Raw genomic sequence first — 23,226 nt, 5'->3', positions numbered from 1 at the left:
AGACTCTACGTAGAGGCTACTAATGTACAAAAATACCTACATTATATGTAGTTATGATTATTTTGCTGTTACTGATAAAACAAATAGCCTAAAAAGCCAGCCTAAAGGTTGTAGTGGAGGCTACATTAACCAACAATAGCTATAAAAAGTGAACAATGGCTTTATCACGTCGTAGACTATGGAGTTATTTATTATGACCATTACTATGTGAAACGGTGAACAATAACTTGGTAACACGTGGGGACGTCTGCTGGTCACTTTAGACAACACTGTTTGGGAAGTAATTAGGCTATTAATTCACGCTACGCAGCTAAATAACATATCACACACTTTCTGGATAAAAATATGTCATGTCTACATGAAAAGAACAAAACAAAAAATATTTTAATGGCTGGTATTATGTGAAGAGTTAAATTGGTCAGTAACACATGTAATGATAGAGGACTGTAGATTTAATTTAAAATGTAATTTTTACATCGTTGTTGTTGTTGTTTGGAACCACGTCAGTGTTATAACCTTCATGGTGCGTGACTCTGCTGGTGACTTTATTTTGGTAGGGAATATTGAATAGTGGTAACAGTTTCCACAACATTAATAAATGCCACTCAACTGAAAGAATATCACTATATATCACACTAACCAGCTAACTTTAGCTTCATCTGAAGCTACCACTGACTGTATATGAACATGGACGTCACTACAGTTCCCCAAAAGTTTCCCACAAGCAAGATGGCCGCTCCCAAAAAGGAGATATTTTGGTTACACTTTTCCATAGCAGTGGAGACGCGTCGTCCATATTTATACAGTCTGTGACGTGTTGAACTCTCTTCTCGTCCAGCGAGGGGAGAAGCTCCAGAAGAAAAGTGGGAGAAGCACACGTGCACAAGTCACCTCCGTTGGTAATCTGGCTGACCGAAAAAGCGAACCTTCTCCCAGCGCAGACACACTGAAAGGGACGAGACTTGTTTCCGACCAGTACAGAAAGGGGAGTGATGTCACAGCTGCATTGCCATGGCTCCAAGTGGTGTTGATGTGTCTCTGCCAATCAGAGACGAGAGCCTGAGGCTTCCTGCTGGTTTTGCACTTAGGTGAAAACTTGCAAAGCATCAGGGGAAATGGAGTCTGCCAGCAGCATTTTGGTGCTACTCCTTCATTTCAGGGGAACAAAGGAAAGAAGCAGCTTCGTGGCCTCAGAGTTTACATGTAGGCCTTTCTTTGTCTGACCCCATGGTTGAGGCCCAACAAAAGATAACGGCTTCAATCCCTGAGGAGCTACGTTAGCATTAGTGACGGTTGCGTCCACTCATATGCAGTTACCTAACGTCACAGTTCCCTCAAACAATGTAAGGAAGCACAACACAAACTATATAAACAAATGTACTACTGATAAAATCTGAAGGTGCTTAGGTGACATTTACCCTCCTGAAAGAATAAATGAAAACGAACAGTGATTTGGCTGCTCTTCAGTGGCTTGACTGATATTCTCAGTGAGTAACTGAAGAACGCAGCGCAGCCCACACTTGCTCTCCTGCCTTTTACTCAAATCAGAAACACATTAAATTGAATGAGAGTATCTGTAAAGATACAAGATAAAGTGCGAACTGTATATAAAATAACACATAGCTACAAGCAAGTGGGCAAATACAGATAAATATCCTATATGCCACATATGTAAATAAAGTTTGAGCATAATATTTTATCAATTCAAAATCAATCATTCATGATGCAGAGGAGACCATTCATCATTAATTTACAACCTACAACATTAAACCCTAAATGCATCTGTCTGCACAGTTGATCCTCCCACATACTAAATCACAGTTGTGTATAAGACATGTGATAGATACGTAGCTCAAACGTCCACGTGACCACAGCGTAGGCAAACATTCAGCCCTACGCCGTCCCTACGTCAAAAAGGAGCGGCTATGTTGACGTCCACCAATAGAACGGAAGCCTTAATGGTCAAAACGACTTAACACGTTCAAAATGGACGTGTTAACTGTCGTCTTAAGATGTACAAATTAGACATATTAATGCGAACTTCAAATTAGACGTTTTGATCCATATGGCTTGCCGTACTTAGCCTGTTCACTGATGCACGGAGCAGGTTAGGACATCTTAACAGGGAAAAACTAAAACAATCTCATGTTTGCTTGTTTGCATCCTGTCCAGTTAGGAATCATGTAACAGAGCTGAGAGAACAAAGTTAGCATCACACATAGAGCCACAATGGCCACATTTATGGGAAATATATCAGGTTCAAATAAGCCAGAATTTTCCTTTAATATTTCTGGAATCACCATAAATGAAAATACTTTTACTAAGTTTATCTGAAGTCTGTTCTGAAGATGTTATTTGTTAGCAGAGACAGTTTTCTTGATCAGTCAAGAGACTGAATGTCATTCACAAATTGCTGGATATATTCAATATATTCTATACTATAAATACTTCAAGTGAAAATATGGATCACTAACTGCTTCACTTTCCACCGCTGACAGACCTAAATACAGAAAGTAAATATATTTGGATCTAATCAGAGTCTCTGCCTCAGTCCCTCACAGTGTAAAGCTGGTGTGGATCAGACAGCCTGCTGTTAAATTACCTATGCTGTAGTAGTCTCCTCCTTCCTGTGGCAGGTTGGCTACGGCCTCCAGCAGGGATTGTTTGGTCTGGTGGGTGTTCAGGTACCATTGGGTCCCTGATCGGTCAGTGTACTGAAGCAGACCTGCAGAAAACACACAGAAATGTGTGAAACTGACACACTGACCCAGCTTTTGATTTTAAATGATAATGAGAATAACAATGAGAATAATGATAATTGTTGTTTTACAAGCTGATTCATAATTACTATGAGTTATAAATGTGTGTTTCAGTAGATGAAGCACTGAATTTTAAGGTAGGTGTATCACCTGAACATTTCATTTTGAACGTTTTGAGAATTCTGCAAGTTATTACAAAGCTAAAATATGTCTGCATGTTTTGGGAAATAACTGGCAGTAATGGAGGCTGTATGCAGACAGCAGTTATTTAGCTTAAACATGTAATTTGGGAGCTGCACCTGTATTTGAATATTTTCACATTGTGGTGTAAAGATTTTAGTATTTTGAGTACTTAATACACAAGCAGTAGTAGTAATAGTACCAGGAGCAGTAGTGTGAATAGTTGTAACTGATTGATGAAACCAATCAGTTAACTAAACTCCAAACATGACTTAACGACATAAAGACCTGGATGACCTGCAATTTTCTGCTACTAAACTCAGAATAAACTGAAGTTATTGTGTTTGGCCCTAAACACCTTAGAAACACATTATCTAATGATAAAGCTACTCTGGATGGCATTACCCTGGCCTCCAGCACCACCGTAAGGAATCTGGGAGTTATCTTTGATCAGGATATGTCCTTTAACTCCCACATAAATCAAATTTCAAGGACTGCCTTTTTTCACTTACGTAATATCACAAAAATCACATCCTGTCCCTAAAAGATGCAGAAAAACTAGTCCACACATTTGTTACTTCTAGGCTGGATTATTGCAATTCCTTATTATCAGGCTGCTCTAACAAGTCTCTAAAGACTCTCCAGCTGGTCCAGAATGCAGCTGCACGTGTTCTGACTAAAACTAGAAAAAGAGACCACATTTCTCCCATTTTAGCTTCGCTGCATTGGCTTCCTGTAAAATCCAGAATAGAATTTAAAATCCTTCTCCTAACTTACAAAGCCCTTAATGGTCAGGCACCATCATATCTTGAAGAGCTCATAGTACCGTATTATCCCACTAGAACACTGCGCTCCCAGTATGCAGCTTACTGGTGGTTCCTAGTCTTTAAAAGTAGAATGGGAGGCAGAGCCTTCAGCTATCAGGCTCCTCTCCTGTGGAACCATCTTCCAGATTGGGTCCGGGGTGCAGACACCCTCTCTATGTTTAAGAGTAGGCTTAAAACTTTCCTTTTTGATAAAGCTTATAGTTAGGGCCGACCAGGCTCGCCTTGGATCAGCCCTTAGTTATGCTGCTATAGGCCTAGACTGTAACGGGTATAGGTTGGACCCAATAGCAGCACAAACGACACGGGTATAAACTTTGCAGTCTTTATTTCACACGATGTCAGGGCAATATTAGCACGGTCAGAGAAACACAGTTTTTGAACCCCGATCTTCCACTCCCACAGCAGACAAAGACCAGGGAACAGGCAGGCAGAACTCAGAGTCAGGGACAGAAGGCTGGTGGGTTTACCGGGGCAGAGACGAGGAGCGATGGTCGAAGACAAGCTGATCAGAAACCGGGAAGGCAGTCCAGTGAAGATAGCAAGATGACTGAGCATAGTAGCGTAGACAATCTGACAAGGAGGGAGTGGGCCGAGGCAGCTTATATACTGGCTGATTGCAGATGATGAGCAGGTGGGAGCGCCAGGTGAAGGTGGTTGAACTAATGAGGGGTGTGGCAGAGCAGAGAGTGAGACTGAATGATTGGATGATTGGATGATTCCCACAGCAACAGGTGAGGGGAGAGCAGACTCTGACAGAACCCTCCCCTCAAGGGATGGCTCCTGACATCCCTAAAAAGGCACTATAAACAGGGCAGGAGATGGGACTACAACTCCTGGGAGTCGGACCAGTCCATTTCCTCGGCCGGGTGGGTGGAGGGGGTCTGGTGGAGGGATTCTCCATCATCTGTAGCTTCCCCCAAGGAACGGTCCCCCAGAGGCCGGTCTGGTGGAGGCAAAGTGCGGGCTCCCCGACGGGCAGGCATCTTAGCTGGCTGGTCAGGATGACACCGATGAAAATCAGCAATGAGGTTGGAGTCGACGATGAAACGAGCAGGAACCCAGGATCTCTCTTCCGGGCCATACCCCTCCCAGTCCACCAAGTACTGAAGGCCTCTCCCCCGCTGGCGGGAGCGCATCAGGCGATGCACCGTGTAGACTGGACCCCCGTCAACAATGCGTGGAGGAGGTGGTGGCGGTGCTGCAGGGACCAAGGGACTGTCATGGACCGGCTTCACCTTGGAGACATGGAAGGTTGGATGGACGCGCATAGAGCGCGGGAGCTTCAACCGTACTGCAACGGGGTTGATGACTTTCTGTATAGTGAAGGGTCCAATGTGTTTAGGTGCCATCTTCCTGGATTCCACATGGAGGGGCAGGTCTCGGGTGGAGAGCCACACTCGCTGACCCGCTTGGTAAGTAGGTGCAGGGGTGCGGCGGCGGATGGTGGCGGCAGTGTAGCGGTCCACAGACCGAAGGAGGATGGAACGGGCCCGGAGCCAGGTTCTGCGGCAGCGGCGGATGAAGGCTTGGACAGACGGGCAGGAAACCTCCTTCTCCTGGGTGGGGAACAACGGTGGTTGATAGCCGTATGCACATTGGAAAGGAGAGAGGCCGGTGGCAGAGCAGATGAGGGAGTTGTGGGCATATTCTACCCACAACAGCTGTGAGGACCAGGAGGAGGGGTTCTGGGAGGCCATGCACCGCAGGGCCGTTTCCAACTCCTGGTTCATGCGCTCCGTTTGCCCATTGGTCTGAGGGTGGAAGCCGGAGGACAGACTGGCGGTGGCACCCAGGAGACTGCAGAACTCTCTCCAAAAAACAGAGGCAAATTGAGGCCCACGGTCTGACACCACATCGACAGGGAGGCCATGAAGACGGAATATGTGGAGCAGGACCAACTGAGCAGTTCTCTTGGCTGAAGGGAGCTTGGGCAGAGGCACAAAGTGGGCCATTTTACTGAAGCGGTCCACAATGGTCAGGATGACAGTATGGCCTTCAGAAGAGGGAAGGCCTGTTACAAAGTCCACGGAGATGTGGGACCACAGGCGGTGGGGAACAGGAAGAGGCTGCAGAAGTCCTGCTGGGGCCCGGCGGGAGGTCTTGTGTTGATTACAGACCGGGCAGGCTTTGACGAAGTCCTGGGTGTCCTCTTTCAAGCTGGGAATTGCCGGGACAGGGCGTCGGGCTTGGCATTACGAGACCCAGGGCGGTAGGAGAGGGTGAAGTTGAACCGGGCAAAGAACAGGCACCAACGGGCTTGGCGGGAATTCAGTCTCTTAGCCGATTGGATGTACTCCAAGTTCTTGTGGTCAGTCCAGACCAGAAAAGGCTCTTTGGTACCCTCCAACCAATGCCGCCACTCTTCAAGAGCCATCTTCACCGCCAGCAGCTCTCTGTTGCCAATATCATAATTCCTCTCGGCAGGCGACAAACGCCGAGAGAAGAAGGCACATGGGTGGAGCTTCTGGTCAGTGGCAGAGCGCTGGGACAGGACAGCCCCTATCCCCACATCAGAGGCATCCACCTCCACAATGAACTGGCGATTAGGGTCGGGCATCTGAAGGATGGGTGCTGAGGTGAACCGTGTCTTGAGAGTTTGGAAGGCTTTGTCAGTGGAAGGTGACCACTGAAAAGGCACCTTGGAGGAGGTCAGGGCGGTGAGAGGAGCTGCCACGGAGCTGTAATTGCGGATGAAGCGGCGGTAGAAATTGGCAAAACCCAGGAAGCACTGAAGCTGTTTGCGGGACTCAGGAACAGGCCAGGAGGTGACGGCAGAGACTTTAGCTGGGTCCATCTGTACACTGTCTTTTGCGACTATGTACCCCAGGAAGGACACTGAGGAGGCATGGAACTCACACTTCTCAGCTTTAACAAACAGGGAGTTCTCAAGGAGGCGCTGGAGGACGGCTTGGACATGGTGAATGTGATCATCTCTGGACTGGGAGAAGATGAGAATGTCATCCAGGTAGACAAAGACGAACCGGTTGAGCATGTCTCGAAGAACATCGTTTACCAGGGCCTGGAAGACGGCGGGGGCATTGGTGAGGCCGAATGGCATCACGAGGTACTCGTAGTGCCCTGTCGGGGTGTTGAAGGCCGTCTTCCACTCGTCTCCCTCTCTGATGCGGACAAGGTGATAGGCGTTGCGCAGGTCAAGCTTGGTGAAAATGGTGGCCCCCTGGAGCAGCTCGAAGGCGGAGGAGATGAGTGGCAGCGGGTACCTGTTCTTGATAGTGATGTCATTTAGCCCTCGGTAGTCAATGCAGGGTCTCAGGATCTTGTCCTTCTTCTCCACGAAGAAAAAACCCGCCCCGGCAGGAGAGGAAGAAGGACGGATGAGACCCGCAGCCAGAGAGTCATTGATATAAGTCTCCATGGCCTTTCTCTCGGGCTCAGACAAGGAGTACAGGCGGCCCTTGGGGGGTGAAGTCCCAGGCAAGAGGTCAATAGCGCAGTCGTAGGGACGGTGCGGAGGCAGAGATGTGGCTTTGGCTTTACTGAAGACCAGGCAGAAGTCATGGTACTCCGGCGGCACCCTGGAGAGATCGGGCGAGGAGCTGGGGCTGGGGGAGTGAAGTGGCAAAGAGGCTTGCTGCAGGCACCTGAGATGACAGGAGGGGCTCCACCCTTGAATGGCCCCCGTGACCCAGTCGATGTGAGGGTTGTGAAGACGGAGCCAAGGATACCCCAGGATGAGAGGCAGATGGAGTGAGCTCAGGATGTGAAACTGGATTGTTTCGTGGTGGTTGCCAGAGAACAGCAGATGGACAGGGGAGGTTTGATGTGTGACGTTGCCCAAGATGTGTCCATCTAGGGCTCTAGCGGGAACCGGTTGTGGCAAGGGAACCCGCCCGAGCCCCAACTGAAGGGCCAGCTCCTCGTCAATGATGCAGGCATCAGCCCCAGAGTCAATGAAGGTAGCCATGGTGTGGGGACCGTCCGGAAGGAGGAGCCGGGCCTGGAGCAGAGCTCTTTGGGGATGGGGAGACACTAGGGAAGTTGGGTTCACCAGGATCTCCCCCATTACTGATGAGCCCTGGCTTTTGCTGGACATCTCAAGATGAAGTGCCCTGCTGCTCCACAGTAAAGGCAGAGGTTGGCCTTACGGCGATGCTCCTTCTCCTCTGGGGTGAGGGAGGTGCGTCCCAGCTGCATAGGCTCAGGATCCCCTGTCTGCAGAGCTGAGGAGGAGGCAGAGTTGGCTGCGATGGCACTCCCATGGGAGCGGGACGGCAGAGGGCGATGGCCTCCCCCTTGACGCTTCTCTCGTCGCCGGGCCTGGATGCGGAGGTCGATGCGGGTGGCCAACTCAACCACCCCATCCAACGTGGTGGGCAGGTCATGGGAAACCAGTTCATCCTTGATGTAGTCGGCCAACCCGTGGAGGAATGCGTCACAGAGGGCCGAGTTGTTCCACTTGCTTCGGCTGGCTCTGGTGCGAAAGTCTATGGAGTAGTCTGCCACTGTTCTCTCGCCCTGTTTCAGTCCAATCAGACCTCCGATTGCCTCAGGACCACAGGTATCCAAGCCAAACACCTTACGAAGCTCTGTGGCAAACAGGTCAAAGGAAGCACAGGCTGGTGACTGTCTCTCCCACTCGGCTGTCCCCCATAACCGAGCTCTGCCCGTCAGATGGTTGATGACGAATGCAACCTTCGCTCCCTCAGTGGCAAAGGTGCGGGGCTGCAGAGCAAACAGGAGAGAGCAGTTGGTGAGGAAAGGGCCACAGGTCTCTCGGTCACCCTCGTAGCGCTCCGGGATTCCCACCTGGGGCTCAGGGGCATCCATGGGTGGCAAAGGGGCTGGAGCAAGTGCAGGAGTGGTAGCAGGCGGAGCAGGAGGAGAAGCAGCCCCAGAGGCTTGAGGGGCTTGGGTTAGCAGGGCTGTTAACTGCTGCAGCTGTCCAGCTAACATTGTTAGCGCCTGCTCGTGGGCTGCTGCTGCCTGTTTGGTTTCAGTCACTGCTGCTGTCATCATGGCCTCATGTTGTTGAAGGACACCTTCAATCCTTTCAAGGCGACTCAGCGGTGAGGGTTCGTGCGCTGGATCCATAATTGGTCAGATTGTACTGTAACGGGTATAGGATGGACCCAATAGCAGCACAAATGACACGGGTATAAACTTTGCAGTCTTTATTTCACACGATGTCAGGGCAATATTAGCACGGTCAGAGAAACACAGTTTTTGAACCCCGATCTTCCACTCCCACAGCAGACAAAGACCAGGGAACAGGCAGGCAGAACTCAGAGTCAGGGACAGAAGGCTGGTGGGTTTACCGGGGCAGAGACGAGGAGCGATGGTCGAAGACAAGCTGATCAGAAACCGGGAAGGCAGTCCAGTGAAGATAGCAAGATGACTGAGCATAGTAGCGTAGACAATCTGACAAGGAGGGAGTGGGCCGAGGCAGCTTATATACTGGCTGATTGCAGATGATGAGCAGGTGGGAGCGCCAGGTGAAGGTGGTTGAACTAATGAGGGGTGTGGCAGAGCAGAGAGTGAGACTGAATGATTGGATGATTGGATGATTCCCACAGCAACAGGTGAGGGGAGAGCAGACTCTGACAGAACCCTCCCCTCAAGGGATGGCTCCTGACATCCCTAAAAAGGCACTATAAACAGGGCAGGAGATGGGACTACAACTCCTGGGAGTCGGACCAGTCCATTTCCTCGGCCGGGTGGGTGGAGGGGGTCTGGTGGAGGGATTCTCCATCATCTGTAGCTTCCCCCAAGGAACGGTCCCCCAGAGGCCGGTCTGGTGGAGGCAAAGTGCGGGCTCCCCGACGGGCAGGCATCTTAGCTGGCTGGTCAGGATGACACCGATGAAAATCAGCAATGAGGTTGGAGTCGACGATGAAACGAGCAGGAACCCAGGATCTCTCTTCCGGGCCATACCCCTCCCAGTCCACCAAGTACTGAAGGCCTCTCCCCCGCTGGCGGGAGCGCATCAGGCGATGCACCGTGTAGACTGGACCCCCGTCAACAATGCGTGGAGGAGGTGGTGGCGGTGCTGCAGGGACCAAGGGACTGTCATGGACCGGCTTCACCTTGGAGACATGGAAGGTTGGATGGACGCGCATAGAGCGCGGGAGCTTCAACCGTACTGCAACGGGGTTGATGACTTTCTGTATAGTGAAGGGTCCAATGTGTTTAGGTGCCATCTTCCTGGATTCCACATGGAGGGGCAGGTCTCGGGTGGAGAGCCACACTCGCTGACCCGCTTGGTAAGTAGGTGCAGGGGTGCGGCGGCGGATGGTGGCGGCAGTGTAGCGGTCCACAGACCGAAGGAGGATGGAACGGGCCCGGAGCCAGGTTCTGCGGCAGCGGCGGATGAAGGCTTGGACAGACGGGCAGGAAACCTCCTTCTCCTGGGTGGGGAACAACGGTGGTTGATAGCCGTATGCACATTGGAAAGGAGAGAGGCCGGTGGCAGAGCAGATGAGGGAGTTGTGGGCATATTCTACCCACAACAGCTGTGAGGACCAGGAGGAGGGGTTCTGGGAGGCCATGCACCGCAGGGCCGTTTCCAACTCCTGGTTCATGCGCTCCGTTTGCCCATTGGTCTGAGGGTGGAAGCCGGAGGACAGACTGGCGGTGGCACCCAGGAGACTGCAGAACTCTCTCCAAAAAACAGAGGCAAATTGAGGCCCACGGTCTGACACCACATCGACAGGGAGGCCATGAAGACGGAATATGTGGAGCAGGACCAACTGAGCAGTTCTCTTGGCTGAAGGGAGCTTGGGCAGAGGCACAAAGTGGGCCATTTTACTGAAGCGGTCCACAATGGTCAGGATGACAGTATGGCCTTCAGAAGAGGGAAGGCCTGTTACAAAGTCCACGGAGATGTGGGACCACAGGCGGTGGGGAACAGGAAGAGGCTGCAGAAGTCCTGCTGGGGCCCGGCGGGAGGTCTTGTGTTGATTACAGACCGGGCAGGCTTTGACGAAGTCCTGGGTGTCCTCTTTCAAGCTGGGAATTGCCGGGACAGGGCGTCGGGCTTGGCATTACGAGACCCAGGGCGGTAGGAGAGGGTGAAGTTGAACCGGGCAAAGAACAGGCACCAACGGGCTTGGCGGGAATTCAGTCTCTTAGCCGATTGGATGTACTCCAAGTTCTTGTGGTCAGTCCAGACCAGAAAAGGCTCTTTGGTACCCTCCAACCAATGCCGCCACTCTTCAAGAGCCATCTTCACCGCCAGCAGCTCTCTGTTGCCAATATCATAATTCCTCTCGGCAGGCGACAAACGCCGAGAGAAGAAGGCACATGGGTGGAGCTTCTGGTCAGTGGCAGAGCGCTGGGACAGGACAGCCCCTATCCCCACATCAGAGGCATCCACCTCCACAATGAACTGGCGATTAGGGTCGGGCATCTGAAGGATGGGTGCTGAGGTGAACCGTGTCTTGAGAGTTTGGAAGGCTTTGTCAGTGGAAGGTGACCACTGAAAAGGCACCTTGGAGGAGGTCAGGGCGGTGAGAGGAGCTGCCACGGAGCTGTAATTGCGGATGAAGCGGCGGTAGAAATTGGCAAAACCCAGGAAGCACTGAAGCTGTTTGCGGGACTCAGGAACAGGCCAGGAGGTGACGGCAGAGACTTTAGCTGGGTCCATCTGTACACTGTCTTTTGCGACTATGTACCCCAGGAAGGACACTGAGGAGGCATGGAACTCACACTTCTCAGCTTTAACAAACAGGGAGTTCTCAAGGAGGCGCTGGAGGACGGCTTGGACATGGTGAATGTGATCATCTCTGGACTGGGAGAAGATGAGAATGTCATCCAGGTAGACAAAGACGAACCGGTTGAGCATGTCTCGAAGAACATCGTTTACCAGGGCCTGGAAGACGGCGGGGGCATTGGTGAGGCCGAATGGCATCACGAGGTACTCGTAGTGCCCTGTCGGGGTGTTGAAGGCCGTCTTCCACTCGTCTCCCTCTCTGATGCGGACAAGGTGATAGGCGTTGCGCAGGTCAAGCTTGGTGAAAATGGTGGCCCCCTGGAGCAGCTCGAAGGCGGAGGAGATGAGTGGCAGCGGGTACCTGTTCTTGATAGTGATGTCATTTAGCCCTCGGTAGTCAATGCAGGGTCTCAGGATCTTGTCCTTCTTCTCCACGAAGAAAAAACCCGCCCCGGCAGGAGAGGAAGAAGGACGGATGAGACCCGCAGCCAGAGAGTCATTGATATAAGTCTCCATGGCCTTTCTCTCGGGCTCAGACAAGGAGTACAGGCGGCCCTTGGGGGGTGAAGTCCCAGGCAAGAGGTCAATAGCGCAGTCGTAGGGACGGTGCGGAGGCAGAGATGTGGCTTTGGCTTTACTGAAGACCAGGCAGAAGTCATGGTACTCCGGCGGCACCCTGGAGAGATCGGGCGAGGAGCTGGGGCTGGGGGAGTGAAGTGGCAAAGAGGCTTGCTGCAGGCACCTGAGATGACAGGAGGGGCTCCACCCTTGAATGGCCCCCGTGACCCAGTCGATGTGAGGGTTGTGAAGACGGAGCCAAGGATACCCCAGGATGAGAGGCAGATGGAGTGAGCTCAGGATGTGAAACTGGATTGTTTCGTGGTGGTTGCCAGAGAACAGCAGATGGACAGGGGAGGTTTGATGTGTGACGTTGCCCAAGATGTGTCCATCTAGGGCTCTAGCGGGAACCGGTTGTGGCAAGGGAACCCGCCCGAGCCCCAACTGAAGGGCCAGCTCCTCGTCAATGATGCAGGCATCAGCCCCAGAGTCAATGAAGGTAGCCATGGTGTGGGGACCGTCCGGAAGGAGGAGCCGGGCCTGGAGCAGAGCTCTTTGGGGATGGGGAGACACTAGGGAAGTTGGGTTCACCAGGATCTCCCCCATTACTGATGAGCCCTGGCTTTTGCTGGACATCTCAAGATGAAGTGCCCTGCTGCTCCACAGTAAAGGCAGAGGTTGGCCTTACGGCGATGCTCCTTCTCCTCTGGGGTGAGGGAGGTGCGTCCCAGCTGCATAGGCTCAGGATCCCCTGTCTGCAGAGCTGAGGAGGAGGCAGAGTTGGCTGCGATGGCACTCCCATGGGAGCGGGACGGCAGAGGGCGATGGCCTCCCCCTTGACGCTTCTCTCGTCGCCGGGCCTGGATGCGGAGGTCGATGCGGGTGGCCAACTCAACCACCCCATCCAACGTGGTGGGCAGGTCATGGGAAACCAGTTCATCCTTGATGTAGTCGGCCAACCCGTGGAGGAATGCGTCACAGAGGGCCGAGTTGTTCCACTTGCTTCGGCTGGCTCTGGTGCGAAAGTCTATGGAGTAGTCTGCCACTGTTCTCTCGCCCTGTTTCAGTCCAATCAGACCTCCGATTGCCTCAGGACCACAGGTATCCAAGCCAAACACCTTACGAAGCTCTGTGGCAAACAGGTCAAAGGAAGCACAGGCTGGTGACTGTCTCTCCCACTCGGCTGTCCCCCATAACCGAGCTCTGCCCGTCAGATGGTTGATGACGAATGCAACCTTCGCTCCCTCAGTGGCAAAGGTGCGGGGCTGCAGAGCAAACAGGAGAGAGCAGTTGGTGAGGAAAGGGCCACAGGTCTCTCGGTCACCCTCGTAGCGCTCCGGGATTCCCACCTGGGGCTCAGGGGCATCCATGGGTGGCAAAGGGGCTGGAGCAAGTGCAGGAGTGGTAGCAGGCGGAGCAGGAGGAGAAGCAGCCCCAGAGGCTTGAGGGGCTTGGGTTAGCAGGGCTGTTAACTGCTGCAGCTGTCCAGCTAACATTGTTAGCGCCTGCTCGTGGGCTGCTGCTGCCTGTTTGGTTTCAGTCACTGCTGCTGTCATCATGGCCTCATGTTGTTGAAGGACACCTTCAATCCTTTCAAGGCGACTCAGCGGTGAGGGTTCGTGCGCTGGATCCATAATTGGTCAGATTGTACTGTAACGGGTATAGGATGGACCCAATAGCAGCACAAATGACACGGGTATAAACTTTGCAGTCTTTATTTCACACGATGTCAGGGCAATATTAGCACGGTCAGAGAAACACAGTTTTTGAACCCCGATCTTCCACTCCCACAGCAGACAAAGACCAGGGAACAGGCAGGCAGAACTCAGAGTCAGGGACAGAAGGCTGGTGGGTTTACCGGGGCAGAGACGAGGAGCGATGGTCGAAGACAAGCTGATCAGAAACCGGGAAGGCAGTCCAGTGAAGATAGCAAGATGACTGAGCATAGTAGCGTAGACAATCTGACAAGGAGGGAGTGGGCCGAGGCAGCTTATATACTGGCTGATTGCAGATGATGAGCAGGTGGGAGCGCCAGGTGAAGGTGGTTGAACTAATGAGGGGTGTGGCAGAGCAGAGAGTGAGACTGAATGATTGGATGATTGGATGATTCCCACAGCAACAGGTGAGGGGAGAGCAGACTCTGACAGAACCCTCCCCTCAAGGGATGGCTCCTGACATCCCTAAAAAGGCACTATAAACAGGGCAGGAGATGGGACTACAACTCCTGGGAGTCGGACCAGTCCATTTCCTCAGCCGGGTGGGTGGAGGGGGTCTGGTGGAGGGATTCTCCATCATCTGTAGCTTCCCCCAAGGAACGGTCCCCCAGAGGCCGGTCTGGTGGAGGCAAAGTGCGGGCTCCCCGACGGGCAGGCATCTTAGCTGGCTGGTCAGGATGACACCGATGAAAATCAGCAATGAGGTTGGAGTCGACGATGAAACAAGCAGGAACCCAGGATCTCTGACAAGGAGGGAGTGGGCTGAGGCAGCTTATATACTGGCTGATTGCAGATGATGAGCAGGTGGGAGCGCCAGGTGAAGGTGGTTGAACTAATGAGGGGTGTGGCAGAGCAGAGAGTGAGACTGAATGATTGGATGATTGGATGATTCCCACAGCAACAGGTGAGGGGAGAGCAGACTCTGACATAGACTGCTGGGGGACTTCCCATGATGCACTGAGCTCCTCTCTCCTCCTCCTCCTCTCCATCTGTATGCATTCATGTAACATCAATGCATGTCACTAACTTTGCTTCTTTCCCGGAGTTTTTTGTGCTTTCTCATCTCACAGGAAAACCTGGGTTCTGGGCCGAGCCTTCGTGGTCCTTCACAGTCCTGATGGCATCCTTCTCTGGCTATTGATACTTATACTTATTGTTATTGTTATGATTGTTGTTATTCCATCCCCCCCTCTTTCTTTCTCTCTCTCAACCCAACCGGTCAAAGCAGATGGCGCCCACCAAGATTCTGCTTGAGGTTTCTACCCGTTAAAGGGGAGTTTTTCCTTACCGCTGTCGCCAAGTGCTGCTCATGGGGGAATTGTTGGGTCTCTGTAAATTAAAGAGTTTGGTCTCGACCTGGGGTCCGTTTCACAAAGCAGGTTCAACAAACTCTGAGTCTAATCCTGAACTCTGAGTTGATCTACTCTGAGATAAGAAACTCTGAGTTTCCGGTTCCAGAACAGCTGATTTGAGTCAGTTTATTCAACTCGGAGTAGTTTCACCTGGAGTTAAGCGCGTGCACCACAACTATAAAAAGCCAGCATCAATGGAGCCCCAATTCAACGAGTCACCATGGCAACGGGGAAGAGGTGGGCTGCGTTTTTCGCCCCACTAGGGCTAGAAATCTTAATGCGATAATACGGCGAGTTTGAACATGTTTTCAAAAAGAAGTGCAACACCGCTGCAGCTGCAAAAGAGAGGGAGACGGCGTGGGAGAACATCGCTGCTCGGGTCAATGCGTAAGTTTAAATGTAGTCCTTTGCAATCACAATAATATTACAGAGGAAAACTGCTTGATTGGCCGCCTATTAATTTATTTCATTTAGGTCCAATCCCGCGAGGAAGAAGCGCACTTATATATAATATAAAAACATTGTTCAAACAGGTGAGACCTCGGCATAATCTCATGGGGGGTACCTCATTTTGATCATGTTTTACATTGTAAAGTAAATATTACGTGGCTGTTTGACTGAGCAGCTGTTTTATCCCCAACATAATGCTGGTTTCACACACATAAATGTCTTCTCATCTACATCATGTTCTGTTAAATAATTAAGCCTATTTAAACTAACACAGACTTCTACTCAGCCAACAGAAAGAAGGCAGATGCCCGTAAAACGGGTGGTGGTCCAGCACCGCCACCTCTAACGGAGGCAGAGGAGCTGGCCATAAGCCAGACTGTAGGAAGGCCAGTGGCTGGCCCCGACACTGTACAAAAAACTTCTGTTTGCAAAGAAACGCAGCGCAACACACAATATCTGCTGGGATGTGAGAGCATGACTACGATTAGTAATGTTGCAAATGTAAGGACGGATTAGGTTGTGTATGTAGATGATGGACTGTGACGTGAAACGGTACCGCTCAAAAAGATAATTGTCTGGAAACGCTAGAACATCTATGCGCGGTCTGATAACCATCTCTCAACGAATATTTAATTCTCTGCGCAGTAATGCTGCACCTTCATCCACGGGATCGTTATCAAAAGGACATGCCATGTTAGTGAAAGATGTTACTGTGCCTAATGGACTTCTAATATACTGACTCTGATTTTTTTAGTGATTTTTTTAAATGACAGACGGCAGAACTAGGCTACGCCAAAACTCGCCTGCTGACTGAATGAGGAAATCAAATGGAGTGTGTGGCTCTGAAAGAGGGCGGAGACTGAGAGAAACTCGAGGTTCATTGAGAAAAACCTGGTCCCGACCAGGTTAGGTTCATAGAGTCTGTTACTACGGTAACTGACCGAGAGCTTAAGTTACCTCTCTCTCTGAAACAGGCTAGAGTTACCCCTCTTTCTCTGGTTTGAGTTACCTCCCTTTTTGAAACGGAAAACTCAGAGTTTCCCTCATTTCAGGGTGAACAGACTCTGAGTTTTCACTAAACCTGCTTTGTGAAACGGACCCTTGCTCTATGTGAAAAGTGCCCTGAGATGACTTTGGTTGTGATTTGGCGCTATATAAATAAAAATTGATTGATTGATTGATTGACTGTAGTAGTAAAATTATTACCGATCTGGACTTTGTCAGGGCCGATGTTGAAGTTGCTGACTACTTGAGTTAGAAAGGACTTAATGTTTTCATGGTCTTCAGAGGTGGTGTTCTTGGATTCACAGACCAACAGCATGATGTCGGCCTTGGCTGTGCTTTCACACTGAGAACCTGGAGGAAAACAGAGGATTGTGGGATACAATACACAAGAGACCAGATATAGAAGCAAGACTAAGACTGTGTCTGAAATCACTCACTATTTACTACAAAGTTCACTCTATTTACCCTCCTCCATTTTGTTTCAGTGTGTGAATTCTGTGTGTAAATTTATCCAACATTTAGAGCCTCAAATGATCCACAATGGAACAAAAAAGTCATGTTCATGTCATGAACACTACTTCCTGCAAACAATCCCACAATGCCATGCGTTGCATTTAATAGATCTGATATAGATTTTATAGAAATTAGCGGTGTGCAGCTCTACAGCGAGCAGTGACGTCCAAAATCTAGATTTTCACTTTTCAATGCTAACATTAGCATATTTTATTAGTTATCAGTTTTGAGGGTATTTGTTCATAAACCAAAGTGGATTCATTGTGCACCACTGATGGAGGTGCGGGTAACGTCCTCCAGCTCCTCCTGGGGGATCAGAGGCGTTCCCAGACCAGATGAGATATATTCTCTCTTTTTACCTGTTGGTTGGTGTTTATCTTCAGCCTGGAGTCCTGCAGAGAAAATCAGAAAATTAATATTTATATTGTTGCAGAGCTGTGAACTGAACAAACACTGTGAGGCTTTGCAGCAGCTCAGAGCTCATCTCACTGAAAACACACAGATGTTGAAGTCGATGCTACAAACAATTATAATTTGTGTATGAAAATAACGTGTTAAATTTACAGTAACTAGAAAACTCTCAATTATTCTAGGGTGAAAATAATTCTCATAAAAAGACAAAAAATGAAGGAAAACCAAACGTCTCTCTTTGCCTGGTCAGTCTGAAACTTTAAAACCTTTTTTCTCGACCTCACTGCTTCTACTTTCTGCTTCTTCTCTGAAGAGCAGCAGATGAGATGAACACATGAACACAAGCTCAACAGACGCTTCATACAGAGTTAAAGGAAAACTAACATGTTGGTTTGTTTCCTGTCTGATCGTCTGACTGCTTGTGTTTCTGACCTATCAGACGTCTTTTTAGTGATGTCACCATGTTCACAGATCTCATATTAACTTGTTGAGTATGATGTTGTTACTACTGATAGAAATGATGAACAAAACTATGAAAATAAACCAGAATTATGTTTTAGTGCAACAGATGGGTTCATATAGAGTTAACAAACAGACTGGTTCATATAGAGTTAACCAACAGACTGGTTCATATAGAGTTAATGCAAAACAGCAGCTCAGAATGACTTCAATACCCAGAAATCCTGTGTGGTGACATCATATAACCACTGTGCTATTTAAAGACTGTGTGTGTGATGAGCTGCTTCTCAGAGCTGAAGCCTCTAACTGCAGGTTAAAGCGTCAGTTCACTGGAATTATTTCACCAGATTTTGAGATATCGGCCTTTTCTTCATCATCATCCTCAGTACGAGCTCATGCTGTGCAGCCAGACTTTGTTTAAACTTGCAGGACTTTATTTTAAATTCTAGATGATATCCCAACATTTTCAAAAATACCCAAACTGTCTTCTGAATTTTGGGGAAATGTGTCTAAAATGATGCAGCAGCAGAAATGTAGATTATTTCCATCTGATGGAACGATACAGCAATAAAAACATGGAGCCTTTTTGAAGAATTCACTCATGAGTGAATATGAACAACATGATAGACAATATGTCCGACGCTGTCAGAGTGGAGTTTGATTATTTTAACAATCTTTAAGTGATGAAAAGAGGAAACTGGATTTTAGGGAGTTAAGTGTGAGAAACAGTTTGACAGAGTTACAGGAAGCAGCTCAAACACGTATATTTGATAAGAAGAAAAAGTGTTTCGCAACAGTCAGTCCTTTACATGACAGGAAATGCTCTGCTGTTGCCATGGTAACAGATATATACTGTGTAATGTCGCATCAGATGCTCATCAGTTAGTTTGTCCTCAAAAACTTTCCTGTCACAGAAAATCCTCTCAACTTAATTTTGATGACCCCTCCCCAGGAAAATATAAAAAGAAGACAGACGTCCGTCATCAGACTGTTTTCTTAGTCTGACATGTAGACATATACTGTAACCTGTTTATTTTTATGATAACAGCATGTTGTACTGTTGCATGATGGGATTATTTTCTATTCAGTATTGAAGTTTGCTGCACATAGAGCTGAATTAAACAGTGACTTGCAAGAATGACATTAAGAGTATTGACACATCTGGCCGAGTATCCACAGTATTGAAAGGAGCGTCGGGGGATTTAATTCTGACATGTTAAATTAACATTAAACCTTTAGTTTTGTTGTATATGATCACATCTCCTATGTGTCCAGATGAGGAAAGACATGAACATGACATCACATCACTGAGAGTGAAAATATCACACTACTTGATGAATTACTTTTTAAAAAATGGATTAAAATTTTCCTGCAAATGCAGTGGTCAAGTTCAAGTTTCATAATTATTTTATAAATGTTGCTGTAACAGCTGAGAGAAATAACCTCATATGTTTCGTAATCTATATAGAATCACTGTGGTTCTGATTCATTTTCCTGAATAAAAATGTTTCAAAAACACAAATGGCACCCTGTGTATAAGTACACATATAACTCTCCTGTAGCTCCTGATGCTTTCATGTAAATGTTTACTGGGCTACACTGTCATATGGAAGCTCTTATATGTCACATTACAGCAACAAAATAACACATCAAATGATTAAAACACATCAAATAAATGTAAAATCCAAACATCCTAAATAAACAGATCCAACAATGTCACCCATCTAATAATAAACACAGAGGTAGAATAATAAAAAGTCACTTATTAAATGAGAAAAGTCCAAAAAGAACCTCCTCACAAATGAAGTTCAGCTGCATCTTTTTTTCTTCAGGTCTATGTTTAGCTTTCGCCACCAGAAGTCACAATTTCATTATTTAATGAGGGTCTTCCTCATGTGTTGCTCATGTCCTGCACCGGCCTGTCAATCAAACCTGCCTTCAAAGTCCCTCCCTGTTCTTCTAAATATACCCACAGTCCCTGCAAGTGATGGTCACGTGACCCACAAACAGCCCGAAGACGTCAGCAGGATTTTACATTTATATGCTTTGAATTTTCATTATTAGATGATGAACACATGAATTATTGGTTTGTTATTAGAAGTTAAAGAGATAAAACTCATTACAGCAAGTATCAGAACTTTTACTGAACACACTTCACTACATTTTACTGACCATGTTGACTTTTACTGCAGTTTTCAAAGCTGCTGTTTGACTTGAACTCAGTATTTTTACATTACAGCAGAGTCTTACCTGAGCTCCACAGCAGCAGCAACAGCATCAGCAGGTGATCCATGTCCAGGTAGACGTCCGTCTCCGTCTGTGTCGTCTCTCTCTGCTCGTCCGTTGGACTCATCGTGTCTTTTTATGTTAAACAGATGTGGGGTTTCCCCTAAATCCTTTATCTCCTCATCAGCTTCATGTGCTTTCTGACAGGAAGCTGCTGGCAGAAACCGCTCTGAGCGGCTTCATCATGTGACTGACAGCTAAAGTAAATGAAGGGCGTTTATCCAACGCACCTCTCATTCATACACACTCCAGCCTGTTATTTGCACTGGGGATGGGGGGGCATCCATTTAGAAAGGTTGGACCAACCAACTAAAACCTGATGCTCACATGTGGTTTGGATCGCCATGACAACACGCAACCAATCATGACAGCTCATTTGGTTTGTAAGGATCAGAGCTATTGATATGTTGATTGACAGTGAGATGGACCGATCGGTGGGTGTATCAGCCTCACTTGAACAGCTGGCAGTGAAAGGGTTAATGTGAATCTAATGAAGTGACAGGAAAGAGTCTGAGGACAAACTCACTGATGAGCAGCTGAGATTATACTGCTGTTACCGTGGCAACATCACTGCAGTTATTGCGACATACATACCGTACAGTCTGTGAAATCCAGGTTGTCACAAAATGCTCAATAAACAGTAACATCATGTGACAGCAGTGATGGATGAAGTACTCAGATCCTTTACTGCATGAAAAGTCCTACTACAGTAAAAGTATGTTAAAGTATTGCAGTAAAAGTTGTCACATCCTGCCTGGACTTTGTGTGTTTGGACTCTTTGTGTTTTTGTGTTCTTTGGGGTTTCCTGTGTTGCACTTCTGTTGACTCCTGGTCCGGAGCAGGTTATGTTCTGAGTTTCAGCTTAAATCGGCAATAAAAAGCGCTGCCCACTAACTACCTGATTTGCTGCCAAGTCCGTTCAACACTGCTGGTACTGCAGCTATTAGAACACCGATTAGAATATTGATTAGTCTTTTATCAGACTTACCATTGATTTGATGTCATATTGTAAATTTGTAATGGTGCAAGAGGTTAGGGTTACTGTGGGATTTTGTTACAATAGATCAAACTGTATTTCAAATAAAAACAAATTAATAAAAAACAAAAAAATAATTAAGAAGTACTTTGATAAAAAAATAAAATAAAATTGATTAGTCTATCGGTATTTATCAGAAGCCAGTTCAACATATCCAGGCTTTCTTTGTGTGAGTGGGCTTGACAAACTCTAAACTCTCAGTCAGAGATAAGTGGTATCACTACGGTGGATATGAACTTTCTTTGTTAACTCAGGCTTTCTGCTTCAGGCTCTGTGCGCGTCCCCATAAAAGGGGGTGTTTGGCGTCACTTGACTCTTTTTCCGTACAAAATGGACCAATCACGTGCTGCCTGCTTCAGTCAGGAGGAACAGGTCATTATAACAGAGAGATATGAATAATATAAACACATTATCACAGCAAGAAGCAACGCTGTTGCTGCAAATAAGGCGAGAGATGAATGCTGGCAGAAAACTGCTGATCGTGTAAATCTGTTAATTAAAACACTAATTCATTAATTTATTAATTATGTAATTAGTTTATACACATATTTTACCACTCAGTGTACTCCTCGTGCCTCCCACATCCAAAGCTCTCAAACTTTAAACTTGATGCAGCAGATTTAAACATTATACTGTCTGACTCTGTCCCATAATGAAGGATCAGTGGAAACCACTTTAGGTTCTTGCTGAATCAAAGTTAAATTAATATTATAGATTTAATAATATCTGTGACAAATACCAATAGACTAATCCATTTTATTTTATTATTTTTGTTCAAAGTATTTCTTCATTAGTTTTTTGTTTTTATTATTTCTTTTTATTATTTGAAATACAGTTTGATCTGTTGTAACAAAATCCCTCAGTAACCCAAACCTCTTGCACCATTACACATTTACAATATGACATATCAAATCAATGATAAGTCTGATAAAAGACTAATCAATTTTCTAATCGGTGTTCTAATACCTGCAGTAGACACAGTGTTAAATGGACTTGGCAGCAAATCAGGTAGTTAGTGAAAGGGCAGTGCTTTTTATTGCCAATTAAGCCGAAACTCGGAACATAACCTGCTCCGGACCAGGTTAAGTTTGCAATATAAGTTACCATGGTGATGTAGCAGGTTAAAAGAGAGCCACCTTCATGACATTGAAAACCCTGCAGGCTCAACATACCTCGCTAACCCACTAACCTCGCTCAGTAGTACACCCTTCTGCTCTGCTCCCTGTGTTTCTGTCTGTTCGCTCCCCTCTCCTGAGTTCTCTACTCATCTCCCCACCTGCACCTCATCTCCTAGTTCAGTTACTTTTTAAGTCCTGGTTTTCTGTTCAGTCTCTGTTGGATTGTTTGTTCTGCTCTGTTTAGCCCTGTTCTGTCCTCGACCATTTCAACATTAAAGAAGATTTTCGTTGTCCCTGCATTTCAGTCTATTGATGCTACTCCACATGACAGAAGTAGTGGTTTGGTCCCTCTGACTGATATATTTTATATATATTTTTATATACTTTGACACTCAACTGCTCAGAATTCCCTTATCCTACAGACGCCATTCGAACTTTAAAATGCACTGAATCTAAGCTGGCTGGCAGAGAGATGCTGTCAGTTTGGTGGTTAGAGCAGAAATGATGGAGAGCTGCCTTCCCTCCTATTTATAACTTGCCCTTCTAACTGAATTTTTCCCTTCTTTGTGAAATTGGATTTTTAGTTTTTAGGAATGGTTTTGTTAATTTTGTCTGTTTTTAACCCTGTATATGCCAATCTATTGTATTTATTTATTTATGAAATTAACTAATTGAATCCTGTTTTAACATGGTATTTATTAAATCAATGAATTAAATGTAATTTAATCTGTAAATGATGAATTGAACTTTAATTATAGCAGGGGAGGGGGTGGGGTTGGGTTTAGGGCAGGGGGGTGGGGTTAGGGTTAGGGCAGGGGATGGGGGTTAGGGTGGGGGAACTGAGCCCCACCCCCAACTGAGTGGGGGAAGGGAGGTGCACAGTCCATC

At 47.7% G+C, this 23,226-nt stretch overlaps 1 protein-coding gene across 2 annotated transcripts in view; it reads right to left on the bottom strand.

Annotated features, from left to right (window-relative positions):
* LOC137192184 (collagen alpha-1(XII) chain-like) overlaps positions 1-22,413 on the bottom strand; it is a 35,920-nt gene extending 13,507 nt beyond the window's left edge. For both annotated transcript variants that reach the window (XM_067602695.1, XM_067602696.1), the window contains exons 1-4: positions 20,149-22,413; positions 17,388-17,420; positions 16,717-16,866; positions 2,603-2,725 (exon numbers count right to left, since the gene is read on the bottom strand). In XM_067602695.1, coding sequence (XP_067458796.1) covers positions 2,603-2,725; positions 16,717-16,866; positions 17,388-17,420; positions 20,149-20,251 — 409 coding nt within the window. In that variant the 5' untranslated portion in view covers positions 20,252-22,413. The remainder of the gene's footprint in view (positions 1-2,602; positions 2,726-16,716; positions 16,867-17,387; positions 17,421-20,148) is intronic.
* Positions 22,414-23,226: the final 813 nt, after the last annotated feature.

Source organism: Thunnus thynnus, chromosome 11 (genome assembly GCF_963924715.1).
Source record: "Thunnus thynnus chromosome 11, fThuThy2.1, whole genome shotgun sequence".
NCBI lineage: Eukaryota > Metazoa > Chordata > Actinopteri > Scombriformes > Scombridae > Thunnus > Thunnus thynnus.
This window is presented reverse-complemented; position numbering and strand designations above follow the sequence as displayed.